Source organism: Montipora foliosa, chromosome 11, assembly GCF_036669935.1.
Source record: "Montipora foliosa isolate CH-2021 chromosome 11, ASM3666993v2, whole genome shotgun sequence".
NCBI lineage: Eukaryota > Metazoa > Cnidaria > Anthozoa > Scleractinia > Acroporidae > Montipora > Montipora foliosa.
In genome coordinates this window covers 34,707,691-34,732,678 of record NC_090879.1, presented here as the reverse complement: position 1 = coordinate 34,732,678, position 24,988 = coordinate 34,707,691, and the positions used below count along the sequence as shown (strand labels likewise).

The 24,988-nt window shown below is 39.3% G+C and overlaps 1 protein-coding gene across 2 annotated transcripts; it reads left to right on the top strand.

The window, feature by feature from the left end:
* The first annotated feature begins 3,779 nt into the window (after positions 1-3,779).
* LOC137975012 (cyclic nucleotide-gated channel alpha-3-like) lies at positions 3,780-24,505 on the top strand. 2 transcript variants are annotated; one of them, XM_068822040.1, is made up of 12 exons: positions 3,780-5,056; positions 7,094-7,152; positions 8,140-8,201; positions 8,762-8,850; positions 9,517-9,622; positions 13,210-13,364; positions 13,444-13,530; positions 14,515-14,611; positions 17,226-17,705; positions 19,119-19,223; positions 22,538-22,636; positions 23,546-24,505. In XM_068822040.1, exons 1-12 carry the CDS (start codon positions 3,903-3,905, stop codon positions 23,636-23,638), a joined length of 2,586 nt encoding a protein of 861 aa, XP_068678141.1. In that variant the 5' UTR covers positions 3,780-3,902; the 3' UTR covers positions 23,639-24,505. The 2 variants fall into 2 exon arrangements, with proteins under 2 accessions (XP_068678141.1, XP_068678142.1); XM_068822041.1 differs by having other exon boundaries at positions 22,538-22,653; positions 23,546-23,681.
* The last annotated feature ends 483 nt before the right edge of the window (positions 24,506-24,988 follow it).

Sequence of the window (24,988 nt, the reverse complement as noted above, 5' to 3'; positions counted from 1 at the left end):
CCGCCTTGGATTACAGTTATTTCAAGGAATGAAACCACAGAGGTGAAAGTCTGTGGTGTTTTTTCTCATCCTATGGCACTGAAAACCGCCAAATTATAGCTGAATTACAAAGGACTTGCAGCTACCCACGTCAGCTGTCAGGCTTTGAAGTCTGACAACATTAATAACAAAGAAATAACTGTAAACACTACGTGTAATGGAGAAATTAGGAACTTTGCCTTAGTGAGTTATTTACACCTTTCCCACTGCCAGTTTTCCATCTTCGCTTTCTGTATCGGTTAAACCAACAGGGAAGTAAAGTTCTTTAGAGCAGCTATTCCTGAGATAGTTATGGAAGGTCAGGGCTGCCATAACAACTACGTCTATTGTTTCTATTGTAGAGAAAATGTTGTCAAGACAACTGCAGAGCACAGGAGTGGCCAAAGAGATGCTTGAAGTTATGATAACTCTAGAGCTGCACTTGGGTGTCTCCATACTGGAATTGGTGAAACACATCTAAACAACTTAATGTGTGCACTAAACATTCCTTCAATGAGTCACTTTCAACAATAATTAAGAAGCAGTATACAACATGCATTTGGAAGCCATCAGAGTTGCTCTGAATCATGGTGTGGAGCAAAAAAATACCCTAGGCAGGTACCCAGCTCGTGTAAATCAACATTCGAAGTGAGTAAAATTAAATCCCTTTTTGTCCTCGTTTTTCAGTCGGCTCACATTTCTATTTCATTCTTTGTTTTAATTTTAAGACCAAACGATGACGACCAAGATGCACCATTTTCATGAAGGGATCTTAATTTCCCATTTTATTCTACGCGTTCGTCTTAAAGCAAACTGCTGTACGTATTATTGAATTAAAATGGTATCTCTGTATAAGAAGAACAAGTACGACGGCCGGCAAAGTAAACGCTTCGTGGTTCCGTGGCTCCATGATGTGAAAGGAAATTTCCAGCCTAATGGTTCAGGGTAAAATAATGTTGTCCTCGGGTAATTATTTCTAATGTAACCGGAAATTAAAACCTGACCGGAACACAATCTGATCCCAACCCAAGCCAATTTATCCCATGGGAACACTTGGAATGGGGGTGTGTGCAACCACAACTCTTCCCTCCACAAACTAAAATAAGTCCCATCAGTTGACTTCAATACATCGTTGCTGTTATCAAAGATAGCTGTTGTCACTTTCAACGAAATGTACCGCAGCTTTACTATCTTTTAGATACACTAGTGTATACTAGTATTAGTATATACTACAATAAGGGATAGCGTTGAAGGCGCGCTCTGATTGGCTACTCAAACTTCCAATATCCTTTGCTATTCACCTCTGAGCAACTCGCGCGGGATTTGCGTCCGAAAATATTGTAAGCGTTGCAAAAATAAATGAGTTAGAATTTTCGCCAGTTGAGGAGGAAATCTCGTCAGTTTATTAATTAAGGCGAAAATTTGAAAGCGACCTTAAACCTACATCTGCGAATACAGGTTTTATCGGGGTTAAACATTCTCTTCATGAATGAAACAGATAGAGGATCGGGATTAGACAATCAGTTGACTCCCTCATGACCGTGGATCATTTGACGACGAGCTAGAGAACGAAAAAAAAAACCGGCGATAAAGCAGATAGACCGGTATTGCGTATTAGTTAACAACTGTTCACCGAAGTGGAGGGGGCTTGTGGTGGATATTTACAGAGCCGGGATGGTTTTAGTATATACTAAAACAGTGAGATAATATAGCAGAAAAAGATGATTAAAATCTTCGATAGTCTAATCTATCAATATATATGTGTATATAAGCACTGGCCCTTCTAATGCGAAGACACATATTACGTCCAGGCGAACCAGGCGACAGTCCGTCTGTTAAATTCGTGCAGTATGAAGACAAGCTCACTAAAGGCCCAACATCCATTCCATTTTTTTGAAACCGTTTGCCTCCTCCCCCCCCCCCCTCCCCCCCAATTTTGTTTTTGTGAAACATGTTGATTTGAAATGGAATGAATGTTGAATGAGTGAGTTTGAAAGCGTTTAAATTTCGCTTCAACAAGCATTCAACATTTCTTTTGCAATCGCGAATGTTGACCGAAGTTGAACACGTCCAAGGCCCCTTCTTTCAACATTGTTGGGTATGCTCGTGCGGAATTATCGGTCTCTCAATGACGTAGCCATGTCCGTATCCATAGTAACAACCGCGGCTACGGTCTGGGACTGAATGCAAGGCTTCTCGTGAAGCTTTTCAAAATAAATGTTGATGATATGTTGAAACCCATTTGCCCACCCCACCCACCCAAGCAGTCAACATCGTTCATCAAAATCGAACGGAAGTTGAAGCAAATGTAGAAAGCCATTTATCCGGGCCTTGACATATGCGTCAGTCTGGACGAACTATCATCCACTTTGATGTGTCTTGGGAGGCGCATAATGTAAGACAGTTTATACAAACCCATAACAAATTAAACAAAGGAACGTAACAGACACAAAACGAATGTTTACCCAAGTTTGTTCCAAATTCATTATGCGTCTCAACTACTGCTAAAAAACGGCTATTCTTCATCGAGTCAGTTGACAAACTAGAACCGAATAAGTCTATCACCATATCAATATGTCTTGATAGGAAGCTCATTTCTAAGTTGTATCTCAGTGTAACAGTTGGATGGTTCTTACAAGTACAGTCGATTTATCGCGTTAAATATGATCGTTTTCCCCAAAATGTCGGAAAAGATCGGTGGATCCAAACAAGACAAAACAAGAGGCCTACCGAAGTCGAAGGCAACCCGATGGCTCCTTTTTCATTAGTTTCTACCGTAACTTACGGCATCCACCGTAACTGACTGCAGGGGTGGGCGTCACTCCTATCCCATTGCATGCACAACTTGTCCCCAGTAATACTGGTACTCATCTACCCGCCACGAATAGATGGAAAGCTGAGTGAACTTTGGAACGTACAAGCTGGGATTCGAACTCGAGCGATATCCACTACTCTACTTGCGACCCAGAATCGAGTGGAACCGGTACAATATAGATTAATATGCTAACCTTGGCGAAAAAGGAAGAAGTGTTTTCCATCTGAGATAAGGCATAACTTCCTGAATAGCCGCGAACGGAACTGGCAGGCAATGAAAAAAACGCCACAAAATATTCGTCCAAGCAACCTCTCATTCCATTTTATATTACTGACCGATTGTTGTTTAAACTTTTGAAATGTCAAGTCCTTTCTTTACTGTACATAATTTTACCTGAACCAGGCGGAAGACCGACACGTTGTCTTTTTATTAACCGAAACAGCAATACGAGGATGTTGTTGTTTCATTGACTGGCTAAAAGTTATCGACGAATCTGCGGAGAGTGAGGAAATTAAAACTCAAGCGATGAACAATTGTAGTATTAATTGCAAACTGTAACCATTCTAACATTAATGAAATTCTTTATTTGCTGAAAAGGGAACTCTGAAATAGCAGATTTAAGAATTTTGGTTAGTTTTTGTGGTAAAAATACTTTAATTGAGAGTTGAAATCTCCGATAAAACAGGTATGTTGCTATGGTGATCACCTAAAGCATCAAAACGAATTTTGGCACGTGAAATGGATTGGAACTGACATTTAAGAGTCAATGTGAGCTTCATGTTTTGGTGCATGCAAACTACTCAAATGATATTTGAAGAAAAGGCATGCCAAATGAAAATCTGCTCCTGTAGACATAAAAGGTTTGATGGCTAAGTTCACCAAACTAAGAGGGTTACCGTCTTTTAAAGGCTAATTGATCCTGTAGGCTTCCTGGTGTGATGTTTCCAGTCCCGCTTTGTTATTTGTTAGCTACAGATGACGTTGACAGCAAATACGTTTGTAATTTGTTCGCTAAGTGAAACAGGTAGCATCACAGGAACGCGAAAAAAAATTTAATTATCGGGCAGAAATGATGGAAAAAGCAGTGCGGTTTGTAAACAAAGACGATTCCGCAGACGACGAAAAAAACGCGAGGAAAATTCAGCAAAGAAAAGAAGAGACTACTGCGGCTACTGCAGCTTCTAAAAGACGAAGCAATGGAGGAAATTTAAAATTTGAGAGTGTAGAATCTATGGGGAGATGGCGAGGTATGTCCAAGCAGATCCGAAGCGCGTTCTCCGTCGGAAACGCTGTTAGACCCTCGCGCGTGCGACGTCGCGGTTCAACATGGAGATCACCCGTTACCGTGGATCCTTTTCTACAGAAATTTAGCACACGAGAAAGTAGAAAGGTCACCCCACCACACCGCAAGAGATCTCGTGCTGTCAGTAAAAAGAATTCTTCAGATAATAAGCAACCAAAATCTAACCATTTTGACACTGCTGAATCGACTACAATTGAAATCGAAAAAGAAATGGATAGCGAATTGACAACCGGTTCCATGCACGAATACGACCATGCGGTGCACTGGAAAGACAAGACTGTCGTCTTCGACCCAGACTGCTTACAGATCTATGTTTGGTTTTATGTTTTAGTTTTTGCTATTCGTTATAATTTGTGGACATTGATAATGAGGATAGCGTTTCCTGAAGCCCAGAGCGGTTGGCTAAAAATAACGTGGTTCGTTTTCGATTATTTCTGCGACGTGATTTACTTTTTAGACATTGTAATCGCTGCTAGAACAGGCTTTCTGGAAGAAGGTATTCTTGTTACCGAAACAAAAAGGGTATCGAAGCGTTACTTTTGTTCCGTTGAATTTATCGCCGACACCGCTTCTCTGATCCCTACCGATTTATTGTATGCAGCGTTTGGTCCTGTACCACTCTTGAGACTGAACCGTCTTGTCAAAGCATACAAGAGCTTTAAGATCAAATCGGCGATGGAATCGCAAGCTAACTATCCGACCTTTCTTCGTGTATTCTTTCTCATGCATTTGATGTTTTTAATAATTCACTGGAACGCAGGATTCTACTTTATGGTATCTAGACTCGAGGGATTTGGAACAAACAAATGGGTTTATCAAGGCAATGGTTCACTGTATCAACAATATCTACAGTCAGTCTACTGGTCAACTTTGACACTAACAACTATTGGAGACCTTCCACAACCGACAACAAATTTAGAGTGAGTAGTATACTGGCTATTAAATTCTAGTGGATAGTGCAACATAGTAAGCTCTCCTAAATGTGTGAAATATGACAATGAAGATAAATCACTCGAAATAATTCACTTTTGTTTCGTAACTACCTTTTTATTTATAGTTACCCAAATTATGAACGTGCTATTTTCATTTATGCTTTACAATATCACATTTCTTATTTTTCTGTGCAAAGATTAACTTTATGTTTCAGTTTTGCATAATTTTAATATTTCCATTAACAGTAATTCTGCGGCCGCAAAAACTCTCCGTCTAAAACATGCAACTGAACTTTAAGTTTACAAAGCTCAGTGATTTTATATTTATAAAACCACAAAGTAAAAAGGCTGCATTAAAAAAAGTTTCCTTAAACATAAAGATTTATGTTGGCAAGGCCATATCAGAAGACATCAGCCAGGAACAATAAAATGGAAGGAATTGTTTACTCGAGTGAAACTTGAAAAGGATGGGCAACTTACATGAAATGCAATATTATGTAAGCTTTCTAGACGGTAAAAGTTTTTAATTAGAACTTGACCGTTTTTTGCTCCTTAGTTAAGCTGTAGTGGGAGGAAGCAGGTCCTGATATTGTTCTTCAATAGGACGTTAATCTTGAGTTTATGTTTTCGGTTTGGGACTAAACAACAACAATAACGCACGCTTCCGCAAAAGATGAACTAATGGAAATGAAGTCCAGATGATGCTTTTTGCGTCAAAGCGTTGCTGCTATTAAAACGAGGTCGACAAAAGTTTTCACTGCGTGATCGTGAACGGACACCTGCCCATTGATTAGCATAAAACGTGCAGTTCGGTTTTCTTATCGGCCTTTTTGGAAAGAGCAATCTTATAATAGATATAGATTTGGAATCGGATGCGAAATAACAAGGAAAATTGAAGAAACTTGGAGAAGACGTCTTAAATTAACTTCAAAGGATAACTTCTGTTCCATTCAATATCCGTGGTTCAAAACACTAAACATCCTCTGCAATTTATCGATTTTTCGTAATCATATTCTGCCATCACTTAGTTTCACTCAGGAGTTTACTGGTGTGATATATAAAAAATGCTTTTACTAAACAAGTAGAAATCCAGCTTGCGTACAAAAATACAAAATTTCAGTGGCCATGTACTCATCTTGCTCATTTTTTTCTATTCGGTCATTTATCTTTTAATTGAGTTTTTGTATGTACATTTCCCAATCGGTCTTTGATATTCAAATGCAGAATTTATGGTTAATTAAGGTTGAATTTTGCCGCTTTCCTTACGTTTAAATCAGCGTATGTCAGAATACTTTGAGGGTTTGTCAATCGCCCAGTTTTTGGAAGAAGAATTGTATTTCCAAGAAAAGCAGAAGTGATAAATTCGCATTCAAATCGCCGACAGATGCTTATCATCACAAAAGTTTACATGACACAATTGCATGGCACATTAAATTAGGCGGCCTTCAATAGGTTGAAGCATACTCTTTGGAAAATAGGCCAGCTGTCCCCTTATTCGTTCGTGATTTTCGCTGACGGTGTGAAAAGGCATTATCGATCTGAAGCTTGTATCTTTTTTTTTTTTCAGTTCTCATGAGAGACACGTATTTCTCAGTGATAAATTTACTAAAAGTTTGCGCCTACTTTTAAAATCACTAAACGGACATTTAGCCCCGTGGGGCATAATTTAAAGCTCAGTTTCAGAGAAAATAAGCCTCATCTGCAGATAACAGAAAATCAGAAGGAAAATAACCGCCTATTTCGTTTGAATAAAATTAATGAATTTTTCATTTAGCCCTGTTACCGTCGAGCAAGGCATGTTACCATAGTTGCAAGGGATAAAAATTAAGTGGGATCAGGCAAATGCTTTTTCTTTGTCATTTTCACAAAAGCCTGTTTCGATGAATTTCTCAAGTTAATTTCTATCGAGTGACATTAATTGACAAATATGAAAATAATTAAATGTTCGTGATTAAGTCAAATCACGGACTACGGGTGCATTTAGGAACAATCACTAAATTACGGTACATCTGCGTTTTGTTTTAGATATCTTTACACAACTGCTTGCTATCTAACTGGTGTATTCATGTTTGCCACCATTGTTGGTAAGTAAAGGATTCCAAACAATAGACCATATTCGTATTCTCAGTATTAAACTGGAGATAGCTTGCAATGGAGGCTAATGCGGGGTAATCTTTTCAAATGCAAATAATTTTTAATATATTCCCCCGCATATAGTTCCAGTGCAATACAGAGAATACGAGTATGGTCTATTAATGGCAACAGTAGTTGAATTCCCGTAATCTGAAGCTGTGACAATAGAAAACTACAATTACAACTAGGGATTTTGAAACGCAAATCCGATCGAAAATGAAACGAAAATAATGTGAGATAGTCAGACACCTTACACATGGCTAAGCGTGGTAGCCCATTAAGTAAGGAATTACAGTGGTCCAACTTAGAACTCACAAGAGCATGTATAAGTGTTTCCGTATGGAGTCATTGTAAGATACTTTCTGATTTTACAAATGTTTCCTAGATGAAACTGAGCTGATTTACATATCCCTTCCGAAAACGTAAGCATTGCTACATTCAATGAACATAGACTCCCACACATTGTCCCTTTGGCAAAAATTGATAATCTAGCCATGCAGGTCTTGCACTATCACACTTCATGTTTAAAACAATGTTTCTCATCAGTTATCAGAACAAGTAATAATATTTATAAAAAATGATGTACCATATTTTCCATATTGAATGCCCAAATGCGTTGTACAACAGTGAACAGCGGAGAAAATATTTCAAATCAATCATAAATGATTGAGTACCTCAACTGGCAGAACGTAACCAGTGGGCTATTTGCAAAATGTAGTGAAGTTAAAATACAAATCCACCCAGCGCAGCCACGTAACTACAAGACCACACTTAGCCCGTACGAAGAGGGATCTCGTAAATTTTGGTACAATGCAGAACTAGTCAGAAGACAAATTCCAACTTTTTTAATGAAATTATTTCGTTATTTTTCTATGAATCTATTCAAGGAGCAGGAAATCTATTTTTAGTAGACTAATAACCACCTGCTCTTTGCTCAGGAAATGCAGGAAGCATTATTGTCAACAGAAATGCTGTCAGAATGGATTTTGAAAAACAGCGAGTAAGTAAAGTATCTTGTATTCTCCCTCATGAAAATGAAAACAGTGGCTTCAAACTTTGTGCATTTCTTTAAATATCGAATAGGATTATGAATTGTCCTGTTCGTGTGAACATTTGTTTGTATGGCAGTATAAACAATTACATCTGTCCAACGACAGGATTGCAGACCTATCAATTAATTGTTTTGTGGTCTATTGACGCCAGGACTGATATGCCAATAAATACACATTCCGTATCTTTTTTCACTTGCCTGCTCAAACCAATCTCGACCCCGGAGCTCTTCTCTTGACTGAGGGAGAGAAGAGCTCTGGGGAACCCTGAAACAAAATGTCTTCTCATTGGTTTTCGTGAAGAACAATCAAAAGAGTCTCTAATTGGTGCATTCGTGTTAGCACGAGGAGTGAGCAGGCGCCGTAAGGTCCAAATAGCCAATAATTGGCTATAGGGAACCCTACGGCGCATGTTCTCCTACATAGACATAGAACCTTGGGTCGATCAGAGGTGACGCAAATGTGCTGAAACAGAACCTTGAAGTGATCCGGATAATTACTATTTTCACAGGACAACACAAAACAGTACATGAAGAAGCATAATGTTCCAAAGGATTTACAGAGGCGTGTTGTCATGTGGTACGACTATTCTTGGGCAAGGTAATCTAACAGTTTCACGGACAAGTTATCTTTTAATTTTTTTCTGTTGCCCCAACATCCGCCTCCCTCAGACCTAGTAACGGTACAGGCACACATTTGACCAGAAAACAGTTTACTTCTATTTTAAGCATAAGTCAATGGGCTAAACGAATGGAATGAATCATATGTTGAACTACCGATATGAAATCAAGTGAAGCTCGTAGTTATGAACGCAATTTTATCAATTGCGTGGAGTGGAGAAGCCTGAAAAGTTCAGGGCGACGCTCTAACCAACGGAGCTATGAAGCCACTGATGTTGGGAGCTGGTCATTTTATTTGTCATTCTCTACGCAATTGCTAAAATTGCGTTCATGACTGCGAGGATCATAGCTTCACTTGATTTCATATCCGCAGTTTAATATTCATCACGGGAGGTTATGAACTCTCAAATGATCAGTGGCTTCATAGTTCAGTTGGTTAGAGCGTCGCACCGGTATCGCGAGGTCACGGGTTCAAATCCCGTTGAAATCCTGGAATTTTCAGGCTTCTGTACGCAATTGCAAAAATTGCGTTCATAACTGCGAGGATCATAGCCTCTCTTGATCAATGGACTAAGCCGTGAAATTTGATTCAGCTTTTATTCACAAGGCCACTGTATATCGTTTATTTGTTATTTTTTGTTTTCAGAGGCCGGATGAGTACTGGAGGAGGCGACTTGAATTCTTTGACTTTGCTCCCAAACAAACTAAAAACCGAGATCGCATTGCACGTGAATTTAGAGACACTGAAAAAGGTGAACATGAACCATAATTGACTGGCTTATATGAAAAATTTCTTTCGTCATTGATTCTCACTATAACTTTACAAAAACAAAGTAAATTCAATTAAAAGAAGACGAAAGCTGCGTTAGTGTAAAGTTGCTTTTCCTCAAGTCCAACTTCCTTCCTATTCCGATGATTTACTTTGAAAAACGTTTAGGTATGATATTTCTACTAATGCGGCTCCTTCTTCAATCCAGCAGCTTTTCACGAAAGCAGAAAATGTGCATTATTACGGCACAAGATCGGCCCCAAGGGGAAACTATTAAGTCAAATCTTCCAGAGTTGAAATTAAAAATAATTCTTTTTCGCGATCCGGCACCCGTGTTTGGAATAGTTTACCACCAAAATTACGTCGTGTCAATAAAAGTAGATTTTAAAAGGAATTACGTGTGTCTCTACTTAATATACTAGAATTAGAAAAAGAAAATATTGGTGTACTTGAATTTATCACGAGGTTGCCTAAAGTAAAATCTACCGTTTGATTTCTATACGATAATTAATAATTTATAGCTACGATATAACGGTCGCCTTTAACTTGCTCGTCCACTCTGTTTTCGCTTAGTCCTTTTTTCTTTCTTCCTTTCTATCGATTTCAGCTTCCGTATTTGTCAGTAATGTGAAGGTTCTAACCATATTTTTTATCCATGATATTATACGGTGTATTCCAGATAAAATACAATTGCAGCTAATATTAAGCATTTAAGTAAATGTATAATATTAGCCCTGCTACCTGCGGGATGGCTATCATATCTTCATTGATTATTATTGTAAAGAAAGATTCGTTGTGGTTGTGTTGTTTGTAATAAAAGATCACGTAGCAAAAGCATTCCAAGAATCGAGTTAAGCTCGTACGATTGGCTGTGAAGCTATGGAAAATTCATCGCCATGTGCTGAAGCGGGTTTTCCACAAAACGTTTAATTTGGTCATTGTACAGCAAATGGCAGAGAAACCGCGCTGCACGTGCAGTGCACGTGTTGTGTATGTGCACATAAGCCTGCAGCGCTTTGTGATATAATTGTCGCCTTCAATTGTCCACTGGTGAGCTATGCAAATGACTGAGTGAAACGCTTCCACGGGAGGGGCAATAGACCTTATTCACGATGGCCGCCATGTGGGATTTGCTACACACTTCTGAGGGGGCAAACAGATGTGATTTTTCACGTTCATTGAATGTTTATCTCCTAAGCAGTAAAATAGAATGATTACACAAGTTACTTCGACGTTTTTTAGTGAAAAATGAGCAGCTAACGAAGTAGAAAGTCAAAATGTCAAAATTAATATAAAAGGTACTTAATTCTAAATTCTAAAATGTACTTTTAGCAATTTTATTTCAATATTTCGAAGAGACGATTTTCCGCAATTTGTCTTTTTTCCAATGTTTGCCCCCAGCATAACACATGGCTAATTTGCATGACAATTTGAAACCAAAATGGCGGCTATTCAAGTTAAGCGATGAAAAGCGGAATTTAATTTTTTTCATCATAACAATACAAATATAGCCAGCGGAATTTAGTTTTACATGTAAAACGTTACCGTTGAAAGTTCGCTTATGGAAGACGAATATTACGAATAATCACCAAACGGTGTCCAATCGCTCAAAGAAACGATGCCATATAATAAACAACTTCCTAAACTCACTTGCTTTGGACCCTACCGGGGATTACTGGCCCTCGGTTGTTTTTGTACGGACCTTGCGACCTCGCTGTGCTCGGTCCGTACTGCCATGACCTCGGGCCAATATTCCCCAGGGCCCGGTAGCTCGAAAGACGATTAACTTAATCCAGGGTTATCGTAAACTTTTGTTTCATACTTTCACCTTTTCGGTGAAAGTTCCTTTTGCCTATTTTTGTTTTTCAAGATTGACTTCTTCAAATGTAAAGTTCCGCCGAATATCAACGTTGAACAGCATGTGGGAGTAGAGAAATAAATTCTTTGGTTAATTTTTAATCTGGGATTAGCGCTAATCGGCTTTTGAACAACCGGGCCCAGTACGGCACTCGCTCTCGGTTAGTAAGAGGTAATAGGCCTTATTCACGATAGTATTTTCACTCACGTGATCAGTAACGTTGTTTTTCCACCGAAGCAAAAGAAAGCGTTTGCATGATAACAGAACTCAACAACCAACATGGCCGTCGTTCCTTTGTTTAAGGACATGGCCGCCGTGATTTCACGTGAAAATACTCTATTTCCCGAGAGAGAGAAAAAAACAGACAGACACGGATCGATTCCGTGGTAATTGGCCATATGCATACTGTAAAATTCGGAGAATTGCTTGCCATATAATAAAAAGAAAATTACACGGTGGCGAGAAGATATGAATTTTATGTTCTCGTGGCAAGAACAATATCTCGTTCGTTTGCTGCTCTCACTCGTGAAATATTGTTCTTGCCAAGAGAACATAAAATTCATATCTTCTAACTAACGTGTAATTTTCTTTTTATTATGTAGACAAGAGTGTTTTTAACTTTTATTCACCATTTTTCTTTCTAACACCGAGCACAAACGCTATCGCAAATTCTTGTAGCTAGGCGGCTCGGCGGCAGGAATTTCTTCGATTTTCGCTTTTTTTTTTCTCACTTGCAATTAACTCCTTGAATAATTTTAAGTTGTATGAAGTTTTACTCTTCGTGTCAGCATTTTCTTTTTAACGTCAGCTTCGGAGAACTTTACCAATCTATCGCTCGCCATTTTTCACTGACTGTGCACAAACAACCATGCAAAAGGCGGGAAATGACGTCAAAAATATCTTCACTAGTGAGGATATGGAAAATACACCACTCGGGCCCCGGATGTAGTTTCGTGTGAATTTAATGAGTGGTGTATATACATCTTATTCGATGGTTTAACATATAATACGCGCGGATATTTTGCGAGTTGCGTAGTATTTTTTCAAGCCCCGCAGGGGCGAGGAAAAATACGAGCAATGAGCAAAATGTCCGCGAGTATTATATGTTAAACCATCGAATAAGAGGTTTATTATTCCACAACAAAGAAGGTGTTATTTGGTAAGAGTGTTTTGAAAAAAGTGCATCATCTGCCCTTCAGGGCGCGTGCGAACGATGTAAACAGCACAAAAAGAAGTCAGCCAAAGATCTTTATTTGATTGGATAAACAAAATGACGAGTGGCAAGCGATGACACGCTAAATTCTCAGGCTTTGCATAGTGTTGAAAACAATTTCCTTCATTGAAAAACTCCCGTTCCGTCCGCATTTGCTCTGTTCTAAACAGAGCAAACCGGGACACTACAGTGTATTACCCTCTCATATTTTGCGCGTTCTCTTGACCAAATATGGTAAAATGGCGTAATAGTGGAATAATAATTTCCAGTAAAACACTCCTGTCTATATAATAATTAGCGGTAATTACCGCACCCAAGCTTTGAAGCTTTAATTTAAGCTTAAACTTTAAGCGCATATTGAAATATGGTGTTCGCACTTGATACTGTTCTTAGTTAAAAGTTCGTGTTAACAAACCTTCTACATTTGCCATTGCGAATTTTTGTGGGAAATCTGACAAACTACTTGGATTGAACTAATTGTTGTATTTATATCTTTTAGGTAACATTTTTGCAAAAATGTCAGCCGGAATTTCTGCACCAACTTGTTTTGAAGATGCAGTTGAGAATATTCACCCCAGGTGACCTCGTCTGTAAAAAAGGCGAGGTTGCACGAGATATGTACGTTATAATAAATGGCAAGATCGAGGTCACTGGGTAAGTAAATTGACCCTCTGCTAATCAATAAAGATATATTTTTGCGTTTTCGTCTTTCCTGAAACGAACATTTTTGCAGTGATCAAGGTCAAGTTCTCAAAGTCTTGTCTGGTGGTGATTTCTTTGGTGAGATAGGCATACTCAGTTTAAGTGAAGGACAAAACAGGTAAGGCAAAATTCCCTGTTTGGGACAAGACACTTTCGCTGCATTTTGTACTCGCTGTTTAAAATACCGGCAAGCAGCAGTGTTTTATCAGGTTTAAAAACACGAGGCGTAGCCGCGTTTATACCCGATAACACTCGGCCAAGCCTGCGAACGCAGACGTATTTCTCTCCCCCAAAAATAGTGTGTTCGCAGACCAATAAAACCCGTGCTGCGAGTTTTTTGAACGGCTTTAAAAACATTCCACAAAAAGCGTATCCCTCGGTAGTCCGAGCAAAGGTTCAATTTGTAAGAGGAAAATATTAGCATAAAAAAAAAAAGCCGGGCCTTATTACAAGAGGTGAGACACTTCGTGACACATATAAAGGTGTAACATTTGGTGACGATACCTAACAGCCTCAGTGTTAACCCGGTTTGGCAGATAAACAACACTCTGTTGAGGCCAAGAATAACTGCTACGTTAGGCAATGATCTCTAGTGATTAGGTCTAAGTGCCGACTCGAAATGGTTAGCTTTCATACGTTGTTCTGGTGACACCATATTTAAACTTAGTAAAACTTTAGCAAGATCGTTTGTTATCTTATATACACAAAACTAAGGGTGCGTTCGATTGACCGTATTCCGGAATAGGAATACGTGGAATAGAAGTTAGAAATCCTTCGTTTTGAAGGAGATTCACATCAAAATTGTCAAACACCCGCTAAAATGCTATTTCAAACATATTTTTCTTATCCTTGTTGCTTCAAAACGCCAAACATGCCGTTTTAAATCATGAATTCTTATTCCGGAATAGGGTCTATCGAACGCACCCTAAGTGTTTGACCATATTTTGCAGTACGCATTCTAGTCACAACCTATAAAGAATTCTAATGAGGAATGTTTAATCGGGTTAATGCTTATGCTCCTTTGGTTTCCGTGGTGTCCTTTGGAGATGGAAAAATGGTTATGCTGCCATAAAGAATTCAAATTTTCTTGCCTATTTGGCAGGAGAACTGCTGATGTAAGAACGGTTGGATATGTGGAGTGCTTTGTTCTCTCAAAGGAAGATGTTGTATCTGCTGTTAGAGACTATCCTGAAGCACAGGTGAGACACGCAAAGTTCAAGGAAACCCCGGATTTATCTTAGTAGGGAGATTAAGTAAGGACAACTGGATCGTTGTTGGAAACTTAGTCCTCTCGTGAGTGTTTACTCGATTATTCTGTCGTTTGCACGTTGTGCAATAGTGGCGTGCTATCTCGAAGGTGGATTGGTGCGAACTGTTTTAAAGAAAACGATAGAAAATGAAAGTTTGTCGTTGTATGCCCACATTTTTGTCAAAATCTGAAATTTGGTTATTTCACGTTGTATTTTTGTGTGGAATACGTCCGAAAATGAACTAAAATGCGTACCGCACGTGCAGCATGACTATTTCTCCTTCTTTTAAACAATACTGTGTTCTTGCTTTGTGACGTTGCCGATGCCGTAGCTGCCCGGCGTCGTTGCTTAATAGACCATATTCGTATTCCCAGTATTGAACTGGAACTAGCTTGCAATGGAGGCTAATGCGGGGGAATATATTAAAAGGTATTTGCATTTGAAAAGATTTCCCCGCATTAGCCTCCATTGCAAGCTAGTTCCAGTCCAATACTGAGAATACGAATATGGTCTTTTAGGGAGCTTTAGCAACGACAACAGCGACGGCAACGAGAACGTTAAAAATTTGCATATTTAATGGTCAAGAACAATAGCTTTGCACGCACTGCACGTGCGTCTTTTCATTTTTTGTCTATTTCTTAGCCGTTGTCAGCAAATCAACAAAGTCAAATGACCAAATTTGAGGTTTTAGGGTGAACGTCAGCGCTTGAGGATAAATTTTGACTTTTTCTCCTAAATTGAGCGCCTTTTATATTAGTTTCTTTCTTGAGGGTTTGCCACACCTTTGTCACGTTAAAATGCTTGGAATAATCGCAAAGCGAATACAATAACGCGAATTCTCATTTAACGACGACGTTCTCGTTCCCGTTGACGTCGTCGTTGCTAAAGCTCCCTATTAATGTTTAAAAAACGAGCAGGAGTGTTTTATCGGGTTTAAAAACACGAGGCGTACCCCGATAAAACACGCGCTGCGAGTTTTTTGAACGGCTTCAAAAACATTCCTCAAAGAGCGTGTCCCTCTAGACTCAAAACAATGGTTTAAATTGTGAGAGGTGAATATCAGCATACAAGAAAAACAACCTGTGCCTTATTAGTATTGATTATATGAAGAATACTAACGAGGAGTGTTTTATCAAGTATAAAGCTCATCCACGTGACGTTTTATCGATGTTTTGATAGGCTGTTAAGCTCATGAATTATTAATGAGTTTTTGAAGGCCCGGGCAAACGGCGTCAACATTTGCTTCAACATCCGCTCGACTTTGTTGAATGGCTGTGTTGAAACCGATTGCCCCTCCCCTCCCCCCTCCCCCTTCAAATTAAACAGATGTTGAAGCAAATGTTGGAGCCATTTGCCGAGACCTTTAAACTCCCTATTGCTCGATAATGGCGGGGTTGAGTCCAAAACAATTATAGAAAGCCGTATGGGACGTACCTCCTTGTTATCTAGCCTTGTACTGGAAAAGCTTGGGATCAGGCATCTTTTATAGAGAGTTTTCACTCACGTGATCAATAACCTTGTTTTTCCATCGAAACAAAAGGAAGCGTTTGCACGATGATAGAGCTCGATTCCTGGAAGATTAGTTGGGGACACCAACATGGCCACCGTGACGTCACGTGAAAACACTCTATAATTATATCGTAGAACTTAAATTAGAGTCACTGTGTCGTATTAACCGAAACCAAAGCCGTACCTCTTTAAAAGGAATTGACTATTGGAAGGTAATATGAAGTGCTATTTTCTCCCCATGTAAACGATGTGAGTGTTAACCCTACTAATGGAAATGCGCCCACACAAGGACAAAGAAAATCTCTCACAAGGGTGGGAATTGAACCCACGACCTTCGGATTAGATTACGGATGCTCCCTGACTGAGCTACCAGGTCAGACGGGAGCAGGTCGTAGGAATTTACGATGTCAATTTTATAGCAATGAATATGTACAAGTACAAGGAAGGTTACGTTTTTGCAAAGGTTGGCCGTGTAGCACTTATATTTCAACAGAATAATTAACTATTAGAGGCTAATATGAAGTGCTATTTTCTACTCATGCAAACCATGTGAGCGTTAGCCCTACTAATGGAATTGGGCCCACACAAGGACAGAGAAAATACTCTGAACAGGGTGGAAATTGAGCCCACGACCTTCGACCTTAGATCACCGTTGCTCTACCGACTGAGCTACAAGGTCAGACAGGAGCAGGTCGTGGTAATTTAAGATTTCTAAATTCATATTCTGAGGTTAAGGGGACTATTAATGACGCAGACAACGAAAAGGAATTCCGCGGTTTTCAAGGTCGAAAAAGAAGAAATCGGCCAGTTAAAAACTAACTTATCTGTTATACTCCTAATAAAAGACGATTGAGATAAACATTAAAAGGAAAATTAACGATAGTAAAATAACATGACGTTTGGACGACTTCATGTCATCATTGTCAAATGAATAAATTAGAAATAACAGAAAGGCATATTTATAGATAACGTCATGTTATTTTACTATCGTTAATTTTCTTGCTTATCTGTTATACTTAATTTAATTTATGGTGATGGTTTTGTGTTCCCCTAGGCGGTCCTTGCTGAATACGGAAAAAGGCGATTGGAGAGACAAAACAGCGCACAAGATCCACGCCTTGTGGATATGGATGACGATCGTACCATCAGTCCAGATGGCAAGTCTGATATCACGAACAGAACCCCTAAGCGCAAAAGAAGTTCATTAAGGAGCCTTTCACCTAAAAATGAGCTTAATAAAGATACCACAGCCAACAGTCTATCAAATGGACGCTGCAAATCACCTGCGTTTTTGCCCCTTGGGCAAAGCTCTCACCCACCCGGTCGTGCAATATTATTGGAACCCATTGCACCCAAGCTACGTAGGGAAAAGAGATTGTCCAGTGAGCCGTCTGAGATGCAGCAGTCTCTGCCAATTTACAACAAGGATGAATCAGACGATTGCAGAAACGGAGATGTTCTCATTACAAATATGTTCAATAAATCGTGCATGGAAGCATTCAATTTTCTCAAGAAAGCTTATGAAGAGAACCTGGTGAGTTCTTTTGTTTTGCTTTTTTGTGAAATATGCTGAATAATGAAAAGATCAATAGTATTTTTCAATGGTGACTCGGGATAGTCGGAAAAAATCCGACCACTGCCTTGCAGGATTCGAACCGAATCTACGAGCTTCCGATGACTAGTTCGGATGCTCTACCAATGAGCTATAGGACACTTGTCAGTGGTAATTCGGCCGGGGATACTCGGAAAAAACCCAACCACTGCTTGCAGGAGTCGAACCGAACCTACGAGCTTCCGATTACTAGTTCAGATGCCCTACCAATGAGCTATAGGAGACTCGTCAGTGGTGATTCGGTGATACTCGGGAAAAATCCGAGTGTTCATTTGCAAGAGTCGAACGGAACCTACGAACTTCCGATGACTTGTTCGGATGCTCTACCAATGAGCTGGGCCATTAGAACTAGCTTCAGGTGACAATTGTCTGCTACGACTGAGAATGTGGAAACAGTCCATTGTCGCTATTGAAATGAATGACTGAGATGGAAATTGTCAACCGCGGTAGATGAAATGAACAGATGATAACTAAATATCCAATAAACTTTGCACGATCACAAGTGTATTAGCTTCGTTTAGTCGCTTTGTCAAGACGAGGTTCAGGCATTGTCTGTCTCTTTATATTAGAAATTACCAAAAAAGGTTGGGCAGCACACAATATGCTGGTTACAGAAGATCGAGATCATTATAGTCTTAGCTACAATAATCCCGAAAAATCGCCCAAAAATCTATCCGGCTAATGTCCTAAAAATGTTACAAAAATCTCAAAACAAGTTTCGAAAAATCTCATTCTTTTTCTAAACATCTCGACATTTTATCGAAAAGCCCAAACCGTAACCAAATTTTGATGAAAATATCAATGTTTACAGATCCTTGTAAGACTTAATAGGGTAAATCAAGCCGCCTTCACAATAGCTATTGTGGATAACCGTTTGTTGAGACTGTAAGTCCGCTTCCGCCATATTTTTTCTTCGGCAACTGACTGCAACGGAATTGTGGGATACATAACTGAATGGTAAAACCGCTGTGCATGAGGCCATGAAACGTCTTCGTTATAAGTAAAATTAAATATTTTTTCTAATTCCAATCTCTAAATTGATTTTTTAACGCATTTCACAGATTTTTTGGCTCTAAAAGTTCTAAAAATCTTGGAACTTTCTAAATTCATGTCCAGACTTTCTAAAAATCTTTTCAGCATCTACAAATCTCAAAAAATAAAAATCCGGATTTTTGTAGCTAAGCCTAGATCATTACTCGTTTCCAGGTGCACTCGTTGGGTTTTCGGTTGTAGTGACGTTGATCAAACTTCTCAAGGCTTAAGCTGTTTTTTTTTACTTCTTTGATCAATTAGTTTCTCTTTTTTGAACTTTTCTTGTTCATTTTGCCCGCTTAGACAAAGCAGCTTAAAGATGTCAGTACCAAACTAAAAGATATGGAAGAATCAAAGAGACAGAAGGATGAGAAAATATCACGCCTTAAATGCCATTTAACTGATGTGGTAGGTAGTCACAATCTTTGCTCCAATGACACCTCAAACGCCCTTGGATGTGTTCTCACCCGCCAGAGGTCAATGGGTTAAGTTTGATGTATGGGGGAAATTTACAAAGTCCCTCGGTTTAGAGATCCTGTCCTTACAGCTTAATTACAGAGGCCTACTTAAAGGGGCTAGGTCACGCTTTTTTAGGTACTTTTGTTTAATTTTGTTAAATATGAGCTCTAAACGTCAAATTGACAGAGCAAGAGTCTTTCATTTGCAAAATCACGGCCACATAACAACTGAGAATGATTTTCCAGCTGTGTAAATGACATTTCGATATAGACAGGTATAAATTTGAAAAAAGGTGAGCCGACGTTTTTCAAATTTACCCAAATTCAATCCATTTCAATCCTCTCCAGTTTTGTCCATCCATGTCCCTTCTTGGCTTCCCTGTGTTTTGTTAGAGTTCTCCTATAGTTTTGAACAGTTATTTTGATATTTTAGTTAATTCTATGACCATTCGATCAGTGCTGAAATTGCCTAAAATTGCGTGACCTAGCCCCTTTAAATCGCTTCCAATTGAAAAGATGATTTCAAAGTGGGATGTGGTTTAGTAGCGCTTATTGAGGTAAGCCCGGGCAAACAGAAAGCAACAGGCTCGTGGTAAAAGCATGTCAATTCTTGTCTTCTATGTTGTTTTGGCTCGCATGCAGGGAATGAAGTAGCAATAATAAGGAGCATTTTGATTTTTGACTATTCCGAAAAAGTTATGCCCATAACAGTTAACTCTCGCAGATGTCACATAAAGTTTACATTAACCGTGGTTAACTCTTGAGGACTGAACTGTAAGGAATTAAAAACGTCTTCAAACATATTCTTACATGATGAAAACTTGGAACTTATAACAATCCATTAAACACCAATACACTCTACTTTCCGATAACGCAGGGCCAACATTTCTTTTGATTGCGCATGCTCTTAACAACGTGTTCGCTTTATTCACATTCTCGTTCTCAGAGATTGTAATCTTGTGTATAGAGAGTTTTGCCGCTGTCTTAAACGTTCACTGGCTCTGGGGAACGAGATGTTCACAGCCATATAAGCACGACTGCTCTGAGATATATACATACACCAAATTTTTTAACGATTCTTACATCTAGGGTTTTCCCCTATAATTTGCAGCTGATTTAACTCGTGAGTGTGTGATCTGTTTTGACTCACACTTATCAGCGTTAAAATGGAGCTGAAATTTACACGTCCAATCGCAAATAGGATCAAGTTTTTCTTTATTAATCTTTTTCTCGCCAGCATAACGTTTAACGATAGCACATGAAATACCCTCGGTTATATCATTGATGTGAAAGAGGAATAATTATACTATTTGAGCTATTTTTCCCCTTAGATGCTAAACCTTTATTTGCTTAGTTGAAGATCTTAGACATTTTAAAATTGAATTCCTTTGATACAGCAATTGTAATTTTTTCTTATCAGAACCATTTGCTGTCCCCGCCTTTTTAAACATTATTTCTGACAAATAGTCAAATTCACAATTATGATGCTACAACTTCAGCGCTGCTTCGATTTCATGTCTGTCGAACGAACACAATAGAGTTTACCATACTTTACCAAAATCCAAAGACCTGTTACCTCTAGCTTGTCTCTGTCTTCTTTTAAGCTGAAAAAAACTTCCTCAATTTTCTTGATTCTAAGTAATGAAAATACATCATAAAGGCGCTGATCCAACCAAGCCGCGTTAAATGTGAAGTGCCTGGCTTGTTTAGTCTCGCCATTTGGCAATTAGGAAATAAAGCTTAATGTATGTACATCAACTAGAGGACCACTTAGGGTCCGGGAAAGAGGCTTCAACATTTGCTTCAACATCCGTTCGATTTTTTTGAACAGCGATGTTGAAAAACGGTTTCCCCCCCTTTGAAATTTGTTGAAACATGTTGAAACCAAGTTGAATCGATGTTTCAACATTTCCTTTGTTTTCGCTTATGATGACTTAAGTTGAAATCGTTTGCCCCCCTGCCCCCCTTCCCCCCCCCCCCCCCCCCCCTGAATCAATATTGTTGGTCATTAGCGTGCGCACTAATTGCTCTCTCAATGACGTATCCATGTCCGTATCCATAGTAACAACCACGGCTGCTGACTGGGACTGATTTTGAATCAAATGTTGAATGATATTTTGAAGCTGTTTGCTCACCCCATCAGTCAACATCGTTCAACTAAATCGAACAGATGTTGAAGCAGTTTGCCCAGGCCCTTAGCATAAACCCTGAGCTTTCTTGAGGTTTCTTCACCACTTATACTTACTCCTAATATTATTTACTAGTATATAGTAAAACAGTAGATAGCTTTCAAGGCGCGCTCTGATTGGCTACTTCAACTTCAAATATCCTTCGAGCAACTAGTGCGGGATTTGCGCCCGAAAATATTGCAATCGTTGCTCCCCGGCTCGGTAAATAATCCACCATCAGCCACTTCGGTAATAGTTGTGGATTATACGTCTTAGTGGTGACAATCTTGCTTTGACTTGATTCTGCTGTCATTTTCATTTATTATTATTAACATAAATATAATTAATGAAAGCTCCACTTTTTGTTTGAAAAGTTAATGAATAACCTGAGTTAATTTGGATGCTGCTAGGTAAAAAGTTCCAGTCTTTTTAAGCCTGGTGTTTGCCTCAAACGTGGTGGTTCTTAAACTATATATTGTTGTGATAAAGAGCAACACGTCTCGGCTCACCGCCCTCCTCAAAACTATTGACAAACGGACCAAGTTGAAAAGAAAGTTAAGTCTCTTTGTTCACGACGAGGCGGTGATTTTTGCTTGAAACCGTGGGGTCGTTTGTGGAAAGAGGCAATTAAAAGGAGGTAGCCAGTTGGCTATTCACAGAGCTTTGGTGAAAATGAGTTCGGGAGAACCGAGGACAAGCCCGGTTGGTACCAGGGCAGCATCCGGCTTGACAATTGGCTCGCGTCCATCAATGCACTAATGGTATTCGAAGCGCTAAAAAACTGAACGAAGTCTTGAAAAACGCTCACTTGAAAACGCTGGCCGCACTTTTTGTGAGAAACATGCTTATCTGGCTATCCTTAAAATTTCGCCATTGTTGGATTAATTCAAAAGCAGCTTGTGTTTTAGTTCGCAAAAGTTGGATTTTGGTACCGAACACCGTGACAATTTTCGGGCGTTTAAATTTTCTTGGGTGGAAATTTTCACTTTTAAGTTTAAAACCCAATTATTGTAACATTTAATAAAAGGGCAGTTATGGCTTGACGGCTGTAGGGTTGTGGTTTGATAGTCAATAATTTGTTGCGTTCTGTTTACAGAAGAGAGAAATCATTGAACGCGAAAGCAGAGTAAAAGAGCTTGAGTCAGACAATTTCATCAAAGAGCAGACGATAAAGCAACTTCTGGAACAATTAGAGGTGGCTACATCTTGATGGTATTTAGCCAACTGGTTTGCCTCCAGCCATTTCGGGTTCTGTTAAGAATCCCAAATGGCTGGAGGCAAACCGGTTACTTGTTGTTGTTGTGTCCTGTCGTTTCGTTCCTTGAGTTTCATTGCCCCGGAAAGCCCCATGTACAGTACTTAATATAAAAAATCGAAGTTCGCCGAGTCAATAATAATGATTGTATTGTTACGTTATTGTTGTCATTTCAACAAAGTTTATTGGTTGATTAATTGAATTGTCTTTGCCTGGTAATACACAAGAAATAATTACTGAACGCTGGCGGGCCAGAACGAAAACAACGAGGTACGAATAAAAAGAACAAATTCGACGCTTAACAAATATTTCACGAGTAAGGATACCACAATTCAACAATTTAAACCAATTATTATAGTTTTTCTGCATCATTTATTGTCGATAGTACGTTGGCTGTGATCTCTTGGCCAATTTGGCTTACCGTACCTTAACAGTATGGCCCTGAACTGACTCTTACTGAATCAGTAACAGATATAGACCCTATGCAAAAATGGCTGCCTTTAAATTATTCTTTTGTTCATATTCAAAATAGCCCAACTAACCTCGTTTTTGAGACAAAAATTCTAAAGAATTTGTTATCCTGAACGAAGTTAGTTGGGCTATTTTGAATATGAACAAAAGAATAATTTAAAGGCAGCCATTTTTGCATAGGGTCTATTGATCAATGAAACAACATGATTGTGTATTCTTTGTATGGATTTGGATTTCTCATTCTTCAACAGCTAGCGCCAAACCACATCCATTACTCATACACACGCGCATTTTGTACTTGGTCAATTTTCTCCCGTGATTTTCTCGTAATGTAATAATGTACCTCACTGGTAAATAACCGATCTTTTTATGCCCCAGATTGGTAAACAACAAACTTCACTATCAAGAACTTTGAGTAGTACCGTCAGTTTGTCCTCGTTGTTAACGAAGGAACAGAACTCTCACTGCTGACTTTGGAGAGGTTCGTCATTTCACAGGGCACAAAGCCGACCGGTGCTAAATGCGGAAAAACGCCCCCAACCAGGCGACAATTCAATTGGTTTTGGTTTTATCTCGAACTGGTCGAGAAAGAAACACGAGATTTCGATTCTGACGCTAAGATCACCGAGCTTAACTTGGGCTGGTTTCGCGAAGAGCACCAAAATGAAATATAAGGGGACTTAATTAAAAGGTCTTTGGAGATATTGTCACCTAATGTGGCCGGACTACGGTGCTGGGAACTTCGTCATTTCTCTGAGAACAGTGCAAGGGGTCTTCCACGTCCCACGGCAATTTATGAGCAAAGATTGTGAGACTGAGGAGACAAAAGAAAGCCTACGCATCAGAGGATGTCTTTAGAAAGGCTGGACTTTCTCCTCAGTTATTCAAAGACTTTTAGTTGGTCTGGAATACTGACGTCGAACATGATCTCAAACTGAAGAAGGACTTACACTCTCGAAGGAGTGGTTTCGGAATAAGAAACCCCGAAAAAATGAAAGGCACTGCTAATCTCGCAAAACCAAGTTGATCAAGTTGGAGTATTTGGAGTCGTTTTGGACAACTCTCTGAATTTGACAAATATAAAAGGAAAATTCAACACCCGACGAGGAAATTCCAAGTTAGATTTCACGCGATATCGGTTTTTCAAGTGAAATTTAACGTGGAATTCACGAGTCAGGTGGTGAAATTTTCCTTGAATTGCATAGCTTAGCCATTTAATTTACTGTTTGGCGAATGTTGTAGCAGAGTTGTGGCAACTGTCAGGAACTAGGAAAATCTTCTTCTTCTAGTCCTCAATTCCGGCAGGTTTTGGCATTGTAAAAAGAAAAAAGTGCTTTCAAACATACGTTTGTCTCCAATTTTTGCCTCAGTTGCTCCCAGACCTACCAGTGTAAAGCCACGCTTTGCTACTGCGCAACAGAGGCGTAGCAAGGGGGGGGGGGGGGGTCACATTCTCTCACATTTTTTGGTGAAATTGACAATTTTGCAGATGAGCAGCGAGTGCGGAGAGGGGGGGGGGGGGGTTGGCAGTGATTTGAGCGGCTTTGAGCGGCTTTGGAGAAACAATCGATGTTATTGCATCAACTTTGGTCAAAAATTATCTAACAGTGCAAATTTGTGGAAAACGTTGGTTTCGGCCTGAAAACCCCCCCTTTTTTTGAAAAAGAACGAGCCTACAAAATAGCTGCATACTATCCATCTCAGACGGACCGTTGATTTCAGTCTGCGATTAAATAAATCTAATCACGCGATAACATTTTTGTGGCTCTAGGGTTTCGAAAATATCGATCACGTGGCGCTATTCCTTCGTTCTTCCCACGG

Excerpts from the sequence above, each read along its gene's own strand:
- LOC137975012 (XM_068822040.1), top strand. The coding sequence starts at position 3,903 with ATGATGGAAAAAGCAGTGCGGTTTGTAAACAAAGACGATTCCGCAGAC. Across the intron at positions 14,612-17,225 it reads GAGACTATCCTGAAGCACAG|GCGGTCCTTGCTGAATACGG; the intron begins GTGAGACACGCA and ends GTGTTCCCCTAG. Across the intron at positions 19,224-22,537 it reads AATGCCATTTAACTGATGTG|AAGAGAGAAATCATTGAACG; the intron begins GTAGGTAGTCAC and ends TTCTGTTTACAG.